Below are 13,049 nucleotides of genomic sequence, written 5' to 3' on the forward strand. Positions count from 1 at the left end.
GAAGCGCTTATTCCACTGAGCCATCTCCCCGGCCCCTTAATTATCTATTTAAAATTACATGTATAAAGGCTTTTCTTTCTATAACTAACTCCTTAATCCTCCATGTTATCAAAGATGCCATTTTCTATAAATTAATTCTTTTTTTTCTTTTTGGTAGCTGGCTCAGCCCTCCCTAGGGACAGGGCTGCCATGGCAGGTAGTGCTGGGGATCGAACCACAGTCCCAGCGCTTGCCTAAGCAGGCACTTTAGTCTGCTGAGATATCTCGCCAGCCCCATATTTTCTATAAATTTCTATGTGCCACAAATGAAAGCCACAGAGTTAATATCTGGTAATAATTGTATTATGTGGGAAAGATGCAAACATGCTAACTCCCCCCCATTATCACCCCCCCAAAAAAAAACTGTCCTCATCCAGAGAAAGCAATAGCAACCCATCTTCTAGTGGAAACTAGTAGGCTTAATTCTTTCCAAATATCCAGTAAAGACCGGATACAACTGTGCACTGGACATGAGTCTTAGTTCTTGCCACAGGCTTGGCACTGGTTCTCCAGGTGGCTTGACGATGCACAGAGCTGCTTTTGACGGTCACAGCAGGGGGAGCAGGGAGTACTATATCCGTGGATAGAGGCCAGCAGTGCGGTTTGACACCCACAGAGCACAGAGCAACCAACCCCATAGCTGAGAACGACTCGGTCCAGTGTGTCCTGTGTCATGAGTGCCCCCGAGAAGGCTGCTGTTGGGGAACAAGGACTGTACCCGCCTTTTCTGGCTCTGTGGCCCCCTCTGGGGACCCTAATCCATCTCTGCTCTTGTTTCTCCCAGCTGTTCGTGGCCCAAGTTCCTGAGATGCATGCTTACAGTCTTTCCCTTCCTGGAATGGATGTGTTTGTATCGATTCAAGGATTGGCTTTTTGGAGATTTACTTGCTGGCATAAGTGTTGGCATTGTGCAAGTTCCCCAAGGTAAGAAAGGTACAAAGCCTTCCTATCTAAAGGCAGTTTATCAAAGCAAGCAATTACTTGTGCTGAGTAAATAGAAAAACATGTGAATTTTGTTCACAACATTACCATTTATTCCCTGGACTGGCCGATTGCTAGCCTTTCTGGGACGCATCCCAAGACTCAGTTTATGGGGCTGGGGAGATAGCTCAGTAGAATAAGTGTTTGCCTGGCAAGTGCAAGGGCCTGAAGTTCAATCCCCAGTTCCACCAAAAAAATTAAAATAAACATTAAAAAAAAAAAAAAAAAAGACTCAGTTTGGTTTAGGGCTGCCGGACTGCTTTGCAGAATAATCACCACACCTATTGTGGGTCATGTGTTGGTCCTTCCACGCTCATGGCTGCAGTAGATATCACTTGGCATTGTTTTTTTCTTAGAAGGCAAAGGCTAGGAAACAGGAGGCTAGCATTTGTTTTCTTTCTTTTTTTGGTTTTTTTTTTTTTTTTCTTTTGGTGGAACCAGGGATTGAACTCAGGCCTTTGCGCCTGCCAGGGAAGCGCTTATTCCACTGAGCCATCTCCCTGGCCAAGGCTAGCATTTCTCCAGCAGGTGACAGCCCAGGGACCTTTTTCCTTTCTGCCCCGTGGCATTTCAGATGTAAGACCCAACAGTGTCACATAGATAGGAGTGGGAGCTGCCTGGGTTTTGGAAACCTCATTTTCCAGATGGGAATCAACCTCCTCAAAACAGTGCGCTGGGTGGTGCTCCCAGAACCTGCAAGGGCAAACCACGTTCCCAGAGCCTCTCTGCTCCGGAGGCCCAGAGCTCGGGTTTCCCTGTGGGTATTGGTCGTGCCTCCCAGTTCCCTTGGTCCAGACTGAGCAGTCTAGCTGGGATCATTTTTATGATAATCAGTTCTGGCTGCTAGCTCAGCTGACATTCTGCTGTTACTGGGTCTCCAGGGAAACAGAGGAGAAAGTTAACCTGAAACCAAATTTGTCCACAGAGAATGGGCTCTGTGTGTGTGTGTGTGTGTGTGTGTGTGTGTGTGTGTGTGTTGTACCCATTAAGTCTAGGGGGCCTTGAGGGATATAGCTCAGCATCTTAATCTGCCTGGCAAGTGCAAAGTCCCAAGTTCAATTCCTGGTTCTGCAAAAATAAATAAATAAACAAACAAATCTAGGCCCTTGTGCAAACCAGGGGAGGTGCTCTGCCACTGAGCTACACCCCACCGCACACACACAGTCTTTAAACATGTCCAGTGCTCAGTTCTTCCGGGGCCCACTCACAAGTGGGCCGCTCAGAATAGGAACCAGATCAGCTAGGTTGGAATTTGGAAAGCTGTTTATTACTGAGTTCAGGGCCCCCTGTCCACTCTCGCACAGGAGAAGACCAAAGGCAGCTAGCCCAGGAAGCAGGGGCCGTTTTAAAACCTAGAACCATATTCCATTTGGTAAACAAATTCATCGTCTGACACACAATAATGCTTTCAGGGTCATTGTGACCACTACTCAAACTAAATTTCCTGAGGCTTTCTTTTAGTTTTTGGTTATCTTGCCCCTGAGTACTTGCATGCAGCCTTGCATAGCCAGTGGTTACAGGAAGTTAAAGCCCATTTAATTTCTTTTTGAGGTCATCTCTGTAAGCTAACTTTGTTAACAGGAATTGGTGAGGGTTCCAGGAATTTTATCTCTGGTTACTAAACAACTTAGAACAGTGGTGAGTATACATTTTTACACAACAGAAAACACAAGATTTACATTTATAATCTAAAATGTGAGTTGACACATTACAGTTAAGGCTGGTGATGCTGATACAGGGAAACCTCTAAATGACACAGGGAGAAAAACTGGTCTTCCAACCTAAAAGGTACCAGGGACGAGTTCCTGTTCTCTAAAACCAAAGAATGAATTTTAGGAACAAACGGAGGTTATGAGCAGAATAAATTTATCGAAGGGAAAGAATGCTCCTGTCTGAGAGAGGGACAGCAGGGGGTCCTGAGTGGGCGGTCCCCAGGAAGCTGTCTCTTCCAGGGACTTTTATAGAGGAAAACCATGTGGTAAGGCAGGTCTAAGGTGGTGAAGAAGACAAGGGAACTCGCTTAGTTGGGCATGAGGTGGGCCAAAACTATGGTCAACCAATGAGATTACAAGCACCATTGCTCAGGTAAAATTGATTGAATCCAGTACCAAATGGGAAGTGAGTCATAGCTAGGGGGGCATGAACATGGGACAGGGTCTCTTCCTGTTGGGAGTTGGGCTAGTGACTCATTTGGGCTCTTTCAAGTTGATTGATACTATTTAGGATATCAATCCCTAATGCCCATCCCTAGGGAAGTATGTAGCTGTGCTTCTCTTTTGTCTTGGTCCTGAGGTGTGGCCCACATGGGAGTGTCTGTCTCTTCCAAGTTGCAAGGTCACCTTGTCCTCCATCTTGTCTCCTTGAGGGCCTGGCCCTGTCTGACTGCCTGTAATATTTCTATCTAATTCAGCTGCCTACAATAATGGTGCCAAGAGGAGGCCACCCCGAGGCAAGTGGCGGCTGAAGTGCAGCTCTGGCACAGGGATGTTAACGGGGGAAACAAAGTAGAAGAGGTACCTGTTTGTAAACTGCCCTGCAGTACATTCCACTTTTTTCCTGTGATGGACAGTTTCAGGAATTTTAACACATGAATGTATTTGTGGAAATGCAGGGGGGATTGTAAATTCTAAATAAAAGCCTTCTCAAGATGCCTGCCACAAACAAAATGGACATGGCCAGCAGGCCTGAAAACAGAACACTCTTTCCTTTATGTAAACCCCTGTCTTTCTGGTGGCCTTGCAATGTAACTTCAAATGTAACAGGACCGGAGGCCGGGGAGATGGCTCAGTAGAATAAGTGGTTGTCTGGCAAGCACAAAGGCCTGAGTTCAATCCCCAGTTCCATAAAAAAAAAAAAAGTAACAGGACCTTTCTTCCTTTGTGTAACTCATGCTAGCTTAACTTATGGCCTTGCAGTGTAACTTGAGATGTTTAAAATCCCTTGGCAACCCATGATGTCACCCAACCCTCCAATCAAATGTGTCGAATCTGCCTTTGTACCTTTCCACTTGTCTTCCCTGTAAAAGTCCCAGAACTCTGCAGGGTGGGACCCTGACTCTTTGAGAGATTCCAGTCAGGCCCAGCAGGGTAGTAGACTGCCTCCTAAACCTTCCTGGTGCCATTTCCTCCCATGCTTGGTCTATTTTCTGTGACAAAGCCACCACTACACTGGATACAGAAAGTTCTGTCACCCTCAAATCTCACCTGAGCTTTCCCGTCACAGTCACAGCCCCCCTCTACGACTCGGTGCCACTGCTGTGGTCTCTGCTGCTGTGCTTCCGCCTCTCTGAGAATGTCATATAAATAAATCCATATGGCATGGAACTCTGGAAGGCTGGCTTTTCTCCTTCAGCGTTCATTTTTCTTTTTCTGGAGACAGGGTCTTGCCATGTAGTTCAGTCTGGCCTTGAGCTCACTATGTAGCCCAAGCTGCCCTCAGCCTGGCAGCAATCCTCCTGCCTCAGCCGCCGAGTGCTGGGATTGCAGGTATGCACCACCATGCCCAGCCTGTGTTTTGCTTTTGATATTCATGCAAACTATATGTATGAATAGTTTATTCCTTTTTAATTGCTGAACACAACTTTTTAAGTCTATTTTCCATAGATGTGTTATGTTTCACAATGAGATGGGGATGATTAAATTAATTACTAAAATTATTACTAAACAAATTACTCATAAAGCAGTTAGGACAGTATGGTATTAGACAGAGATAATTGGGACAATGGAACAGAAAACAGAGTGACACAGATGAGTCATATGATCTATATCAGATATGCCATTGCAGAGACAGACTTCTTAATGATCAACAGTGTAAAACAATTGGATACAAGCAAGAAAAAATATTTTAGATCACTACCCTATGCCGTGCACAAAAAAGTGTTGTTGGCAGATTAAAGACCTAAATGTGAATGACTAAACAATAATTTTTAATAATATAGGAGAATATCATTACAATCTTGAGGTTCTTTTTTTTAGACAGGGAGGGTCTCTGTTATGCACTTCGGGCTGGTCTTGTATTCACTTTTTTTTTTTTTTTCAGAACCAGGGATCGAACTCAGGCCCTTGTGCTTGCCAGGGAAGCGCTTATTCCACTGAGCCATCTCCCCGGCCCCTTGTATTCACTTTTGTAGCCCCAAGGCTGGTCTCAAACTCTCCTGTCTCATTCCCACCCTTCCCCCGCTCCCGAGTTCTGGAATTGCAGCATGTACTACCATGCCCCGTTCAATCTTGAGGTTCCTAAACAAAACAGAAAAAAGCAAGAGGAAAGAGTGATAAATTGAATTGTATAAAATTTAAGAACTTCTGCCTATTCAAAGCTGCTGTAAAGATTGAAAGGGTTGGGGCTATAGCTCAGTATTACAGCACTTTCCTAGCATGTATGAAGTCCTGTGTTTGATCCCTAGTACTGGGGGGAGAGAGAGAGAGAGAAAGTGAGAGGGAGAGAAGGAGGGAGGGAAGGGAAGGGGGAGAGTAAGGGTTTTTTTTTGTTGTTGTTGTTGTTTTTTGTGGAACCGGGGATTGAACTCAGGCCCTTGTACTTTCCCGGCAAGCGCTTATTCTACTGAGCCATCTCCCCAGTCCCTAAGGGGGTTGATGTAAGAAGATGATAGATAGATAGATAGATAGATAGATAGATAGATAGTCAGAGGAGTTTACGTATGTAGTCCTAAAAGTCCATAAAGAGGTAACTAGAAAAGGATGTTCAGTATTGTTAATAATTAACAGAGAGGGGCCGGAGAGATGGCTCAGTGGAATAAGAGCTTCCCTGGCAAGTGCAAGGGCCTGAGTTCAATCCCCGGTTCTGCACCCCCCAAAAAAAATCATAATAATTAACAGAGAACTCAAAATTAAACTGAGCTGCCACTATGCACACTACGATTAGAGATCTGACATTGTTTGCACGGGAGCACAAAAGTGAACAAGGGAACTGTCATATATGGCCAGATGGGATTGAAGTTGTACAAACATGTGGAAAAGCAGTTTGGCATTATCAAATATATGCCCCAGAAGATGTAACTAAGAAACTTGTAAAAGTTATAATCTTGAGGAATTCGTGTGTGTATACACCAGGAGATGTACACAGGAATGTTCACAGCAATGTTGTTCCTAACAGCAGCAAACTGGTAATAAAGACAGAACGCGGGGCTGGGGAAATAGCTCACTAGAATAAGCGCTTGCCTGGCAAGTGCAAGGGCCTGAGTTCAATCCCCGGTTCCGACAAAAAAAAAAAAAAAAAAAAAGCAAGAAGACAGAACGCAATGAAAACGGGGAACTAGCCGCCGCGTAGCCCAAGGCCTGCTAAGGTTCAGCTACCCTTCGGACTCTGAACACATTTCCTGTTCTGCTTATGCTAAGTTGAGCATGTTTTCTGGTTTTTGTTTGTTTGTTTTTCTCCTCCCTTTAAGAGGGGTCTCAGGGTCTTGCAATGTTGTCCAGGCTGGCCTTGAACTTCTAGGTTCAAGTGAACTTTTTTTTTTTTTGTCTTTTTGAGACAACATTTCACTGTGCAGTCAGGCTGGCCTTGAGCTCACTTTGTAGCCCAGGCTGGTCTCCCCATGATTCTCCTGCCTCAGCTTCCCAGGAGCTGGGATGACAGGTGTGCACCATCATACCCAGCTTGTTTTCTGTTTCTTGTAATCAGTAGAAGCCCCACCTCCCCACACCCCGCAAGGATGAACTAGCCTTATGGCCCAGGCTGGCCTCAAACTCAGTGAACCTCCTGCCTCAGCCTCCCGAGTGCTAGGATTACATGCATGTGCCACCACATCCAGCCTTTTTATTGATTGATTGATTATTTTTATTTTTTGGTGGAACCGGGGATTGAACTCAGACCCTTGTGCTTGCCAGGGAAGCACTTATTCTATTGAGCCATCTCCCCGGCCTCAAACACATCCAGCCGTAATCAATAGAAACTTGCTTCACACACACACACACACACACACACACACACACACACACACAGCAGAGTGAACCTGTAGATTCTAAGAGACGAGAGAGATGAATCAAGCCCAGTGAGCACTGAGTTTTTGATTTAAACCCAGAGATTGTAACAGAGTACAGCATGTAACAGCAATGCATCATATGTCAGAGTCCAGGTCTCCCCCCAGAGGCTGCTACCAAGCTAAGGGCAAAGGCCTGCTGAGGCTGGGGGGCGAGGGATGCAAACACAGGGTTCCTACTCTAGTGCCTGCCCTGAATTTCCTCACTGTGAGAGCACAGCACTAAACCAAATGTGAAGCCTCCTCAACCCACGGTGGCATGTGACCTCACGGGTCAGCACCTTGGAAGCTATCCCTGGTGACTGGTGACCTGAATGAGAACTCGCCAAAGCACAACAAAGATGGAAGTTGGGGCTGGGTAGAGTCATTAGTGTGTATAAAGTACCCTTCCTGCTCCTCGACTCAGTCCAGGAAATTTGTATTTGTAATCCCATGGATAAGTTATTAGAATCCTGTCAAATTAATTCCAGTCTCCCACCTGCAGTGCAACCCATGGTGAGAATAAAGACACTAAGGCATCTTTGTAATTGTGGAGAGCCAAGGGGCGCTAAGTCCAGCCATGATGAAGGCTTTCTGAGACAAAGGCCTCGACCTAGGACCCAACCTGGTTTTATTCAGTCATGAAGGAGGAGTGGCTTGAGGATGAATGACTGAGAATGGCAGGAAGTAGGTTATTACTGCGTGCTGGGCTAGGTAGAGGCCTGGTTTACCTCCGCGATACGCAGAGAGAAGGGTACCTGCATTACACAGTTGAGATAGTACCCAGTGTTTTGGGGTCTGGTACTTCAGCTTTGATGCGTAATCTTTCAAGCCCCAGGAAGTCATAGCCTCTGTCTCGAGGCTCGATCCCAGCCAGCAGTGTGGAGCACTGGCTCTTGGTCTCATCTTCACCCAGTTCATATTAACCAGCAGCAGGTGGGGGATGAACATGCCTGCCATCTTCAATGACTACCACCAGCACCTTGTCTAGACCAATAGGCATTGCTTAAAACCAATGGAAGGGATAAGGAAAAGTCCTCGCCAGCTCCGTACATTTCGATACATGGAAATAGGGTCAGGTTCAGCGAAGACGGAGATGACTGCCTTCTTTCAAGGACAGTCCTACCCAGGTGGCCCTCCTCAAGTATGTGTGGGCAGCACACATGGTTTGCAGTCATCTTGAGCAGTGGGAACATGGCTGTAGCGCAGCTTGTTTCTGCTTTAAATTCTCCTTCCCGTCCCTCCCATCTCTAATTTCTCTTTCCCCATTTTCATTCTTGCTGCTACTATTACTTTTAGCTCGTGCTCAGGATGTATCATGTTTGCACTAGTTGAGGTCATTAAGTGCCTGTGCCTGGCGCAGCCTTGTTCTCCTTGCTCCCCTTCCCCCAGCCCTGGACCTCCGCCTCTTGGGCCCCTTCCCATCTGCAAGAGATCCACCTCCTGGGCTTCATCTTTTTTAATGTCTCTGTTTGTACTTTGCCTTATTCAAATGAGAGACATCATAAGTTATTTAATTTAAGCTTGTGTGTCTGGTTTATTTCATACTATGTTATATTTTGCAGGTGCATCCATTTTCCTGCAAAAGTCTCATATTTGTCCTTTTTTTTTTTTTTTTTTTTCCTGTCTTTTTGAGACAGGGTTTCCCTTTGTAGTTCAGATTGGCCTTGAGCTCACTTTGTAGCACATGCTGGTCACTAACTATCACTAACTATCCTCCTGCCTCAGCCTCCCTCAGCCTCCCAAGCTCTAGAGTTACAGGTGTACACCACAACACCTGGCTAAATTTATCCTTCTATATAACTGAGTAGTATTCCACTATGTAGCTCCACATTTTATTTATCCAACCATCTGTTGAAGGGTGTACAGGCTGCTTCCATAGTTAGTTATTATAAATTGTGCTGTTCTAAACATTAGTATACGTATATCACTATGCTATGGCATGCTTTTTGTTTGTTTGTTTGTTTGTTTGTTTCCAGAACTGGGGATTGAACTCAGGCCCTTGTGCTTGCCAGGGAAGTGTTTATTCCACTGAGCCATCTCCCCAGTCCCCATGGTATGGTGTTTAAACTATGCAAATTAAAACAGTGCTAAGATTGGATCTTATTCCAGAAAGAATGGCAATCATCAAGAAATCCAAAAATAACAAATGTTGGCAAGGCTGTGGTGAAAAAGGAACCCTCCTACACTGTTGGCTAGACTGTAAATGAGTACCATTATGGAAATCAGTATGGAGATCCCTCAAAGACCTAGAATTAGAAATTCCAAGTGACTCAGCCATCCCCTTTCTAGGTATCTTCCCCACAGCTTGTTTTTGCCACTGTCATGGCTTATATCTAGGTATCCCCCAAAATGTGATGTCCTCACAGGTGGGGCTTTGGTGAGCTGGCTGGACCATGGGTGTGTGACGCTGGCACTAAGGGTGTGTGATCACTAAATTGGTTTGGCCTTGTTCTGGGTGTGGATAATAGAAGCCCCGCCCTGTGTGGGGGTGGCATCAACCAATAGGCTTTCAGCTACCCATTTCTTACACTGTTGCCCAAACTCTGGTTCCTGCTAGATCAGCAGTGACATAAGATTCTCATAAGAGGGAAAAGCAGACTGATCCATCACATGGGAGATCTAGGTGGGATGATCCTTCTGAGAGGCTGATGCCTGAGAGCTGAGATGGAGCTGAGACAGGGATGCTAGCACTAGGCAGTTTCTATATATTACAAACATGATTTAAAAAAATGAAGCTAAAGGGGCCGGGGAGATGGCTCAGTGGAATAAGCGCTTCCCTGGCAAGCGCAAGGGCTTGAGTTCAATCCCCAGTTCTGCCAAAAAAAAAAAAAAAAGAAGAAGAAGAAGAAGAAGAAGAAGAAGAAGAAGAAGAAGAAGAAGAAGAAGAAGAAGAAGAAGAAAGAAAGAAAGTAGTAACAGACCCTGTACGAAATATGTCAATAAATAATATTTTTTTAAAAAAATGAAACTAAAGGGGCCAGGGAGATGGCTCAGTGGAATAAGTGCTTCCCTGGCAAGCGCAAGGGCCTGAGTTCAATCCCTGGTTCCACCAACAAAAAAAAAAAAAAAAAAAAAAAAGAAGCTAAAATAAATAACCCCCCTCCCTGATCCACAGAAAAATCCAGGAACCGGGGATTGAACTCAGGCCCTTGCGCTTGCCAGGGAAGTGCTTATTCCACTGAGCCGTCTCCCCAGCCCTGAAATCATTTCTTTTTTCTTTTTTTTTCCAGGAACGGGGGATTGAACTCTGGCCCTTGTGCTTGCCAGGGAAGCGCTTATTCTACTGAACCATCTCCCCAGCCCCTTTACTAGTTGTTTTGTTTTTTTTTTTCTGAAATCATTTCATATCTTGAAATTGCTTCAAAATAAGACAGGATGGGATAGGTGTGGGCATGCGTGAAACAAAACTGGCCACGGGTCACAACTGTTGATCCCGCCACCCCTGAGAAAGCTCTTCCTATGAGCTCATAAGGCCGTGGGGGGCTAGCTAGACACCATTACTTAGAGTGACTTTGAAAAGCCGAGCTACCTTTTCTTACTTGAATTACCCTGCTTTCCAGGTCTGATCCTTAGCTTGCTGACGAGGCAACTGATTCCTCCTCTGAATGTAGCGTATTCGGCTTTCTGCTCTTCTGTGGTGTATGTCATTTTTGGATCATGTCATCAAATGTCCATTGGTGAGTTCGGTACGAGGACCACAGGAAGCAGCGGGAGCTTCTACCTCGATCGTTTACTTATTGTTCAGAAGCCAGATTTCAAGCTTTATTTAAGACAGGTGACAGAAGTGGGATGTTCTGTCCATATGGCTAGTGCTCAGATTGTAGAAGTAAATACATCTCATGGTATGTCATCATTAATGTCACTACCAGAAAAACAGGCCAGCCAGACATTACCAGGGATCAGAGTTAGTTTCCTTGGTAAAATTGCCACGTACTGCAACCTATTTGGTCTCAGGCCAGCAAAGTCCACACTGGTTTGGCCAATACTTCTAGAGTAGACACCTCTTTCAGCTGGACCTATAACCAGGCTTCATGGGCCTAGGGAGCAGAGAGCTTGTCAGCTCATAGTTTGCACTGAGAAAATGCTAGCCGTAATCCCGGCACTCCGTGTTGAATGAAGAGTTCAGTTCCTACATCTAGGTCGTTACATTGTTTTGTCACTAAATGAAGAATTGTATAGCCCGCGTACATTGCTGTGCTCAGAGCAAAGACCTGGTCAAAGGCACCTCCAGCTGGATGACTGCTTCTGTCTGCGTAGCTCGCACAGGCAGTACTATCACGTACAGCAGAACGCAGAGCTACAGCACTTGGCTGTGCCGTGCGAGCTACAGAAATTACAGTGCCATCTGAACACCCCAGTCTGAGCAGCGGGTCATCCAGCCAAAGAGTCACTAACCAGGTAGTTGTTAAAAAAGCAACAAGGGGCCTGGGGAGATGGCTCAGTGGAATAAGTGCTTCCCTGGCAAGTACAAGGGCCTGAGTTCAATCCCCGGTTCCACAAAAAAAAAAAAAAAAAAACCTAAAAAACCCCAACAGAACAGCATCAGGACCAGCCTGATAGCTCAGCGGACTAAAGCACCTGCTTAGGCAGAGCACAGCAGCTGGGATTTGTTCCCAGCCGTGCCAGTCCTGCCCACAGGGGGCACTGAGAGGGCAAATGAGACTGGGCGTGGTGGCACATGCCTGTAATCCCAGTGCGTAGAAGGCTGAACACAGGAGGATCACTATGAGTCTGATCTATGTAGTAAGACCCTGTATACCCTGTAGACTCTGTCTCAAGTACAAAAAAAAATAAAAATAAGACATAAAAAAGGATCAACACACTCAGGTCCACAGGATAAGCACTTTTCCTCCCCAGTCAAAAGTCCAGGACTCATTTATAATTAGAAATGACCGTCACAGGCATCAGAATAGCTGAAGGTCATACGGTTGGTACGTTTACTTAACCTAGGGGAACCCGCACAGAAATCAAATAGCGCAAGGCCCCAAGAGGCTTGCCGGGCACTGCCAACAGTCGCTTGGCCAGGAGCTTGTCCTGGACGCCCTCGCTCTGCACACAGCAGGCTGCCGGCCCGAGTAGCCTCAGCTGTACTCCTCCTCACGCACTTGTGTGTGCTGTCTGGCTGCAGCCGCAGCCTCCGAGAGGTAGAGTGGTCCTCTGCCTTTTAACGGGCACAACTGCTCTGTGCATGGAGTACCTGCCTGCTTTAATCCCAGCACTCTGGGAGGCCCTGTCCCCCCCCCCCTTTTTTTTCCCTGTCTTTTTGAGACTGGATTTTGCTTTGCAGCTCAGGTTGGCCTTGAACTCACGTTGTAGCCCAGGCTCATGTCGAATTTGCAACGATCCTCCTGCCTCAAGCTCCCAAGTACAGAGACTGCTGGTGTACACTACCGTGCCCAGCAATCCTCTCTCAAAATTAAAAAAAAAAAAAAATTAAAAGCACTGGGAATATAGCTCAGATTGAAGGTGCTAGGTTCAATCCCTGGTGCCACAAAAATAAACGAATTAATAAATATGTGCAACACTGCACACTTCATTCAAATCTATCTCATCCAGATGTTATATCTGGAGACCAGGAGAACAGTCTTATCCCCATACTCCCCAGTTCCTGGGCAACTCATCATCATTTCCAAATACCAATAAGAAGGGCTGATCAAGCTTTTGTTGTGTGGTAGGTAACTTTAAAGGTAAGATTTGTGTGGGACATGGCGTTGAGCATCTGTAATCCCAGCACTGGGTAGGCTGAGGCAGGAGGATCACTTCAAGTTTGAGGCCAGCCTGGGCTAAAAGTAAGTTTAAGAGCAACCTGAACTGCATAAGATCCTGCTTCAAAAAGACATAAGAAGGAGTCGGGGAGATGGCTCAGTAGAATAAGTGCTTGCCGGGCAAGCGCAAGGGCCTAAATTCAATCCCCGGTTCTGAAAAAAAAAAAAAAAAATCCAGAAAGACATAAGAGGCCAGGAGATAGCACCTACCTGGCAAATGCAAGGTCCTGAGAGGGACAGAGAGAGAGAGAGAGAGAGAGAGAGAGAGAGAGAGAGAGAGAGAG

The 13,049-nt window shown here is 45.9% G+C and overlaps 1 protein-coding gene across 4 annotated transcripts in view; it reads left to right on the forward strand.

Moving 5' to 3' along the window:
* The window catches only part of Slc26a8 (solute carrier family 26 member 8), an 84,084-nt gene that overhangs the window by 16,003 nt on the left and 55,032 nt on the right, over positions 1 to 13,049 (forward strand). For all 4 annotated transcript variants that reach the window (XM_023720431.1, XM_023720438.1, XM_023720432.1 and 1 more), the window contains exons 4-5: positions 824 to 963; positions 10,561 to 10,677. In XM_023720431.1, coding sequence (XP_023576199.1) covers positions 824 to 963; positions 10,561 to 10,677 — 257 coding nt within the window. The remainder of the gene's footprint in view (positions 1 to 823; positions 964 to 10,560; positions 10,678 to 13,049) is intronic.

The sequence above is a fragment of the Octodon degus genome, unplaced genomic scaffold, assembly GCF_000260255.1.
Source record: "Octodon degus isolate 3935 unplaced genomic scaffold, OctDeg1.0 scaffold00005, whole genome shotgun sequence".
In the NCBI taxonomy this organism is placed as follows: domain Eukaryota; kingdom Metazoa; phylum Chordata; class Mammalia; order Rodentia; family Octodontidae; genus Octodon; species Octodon degus.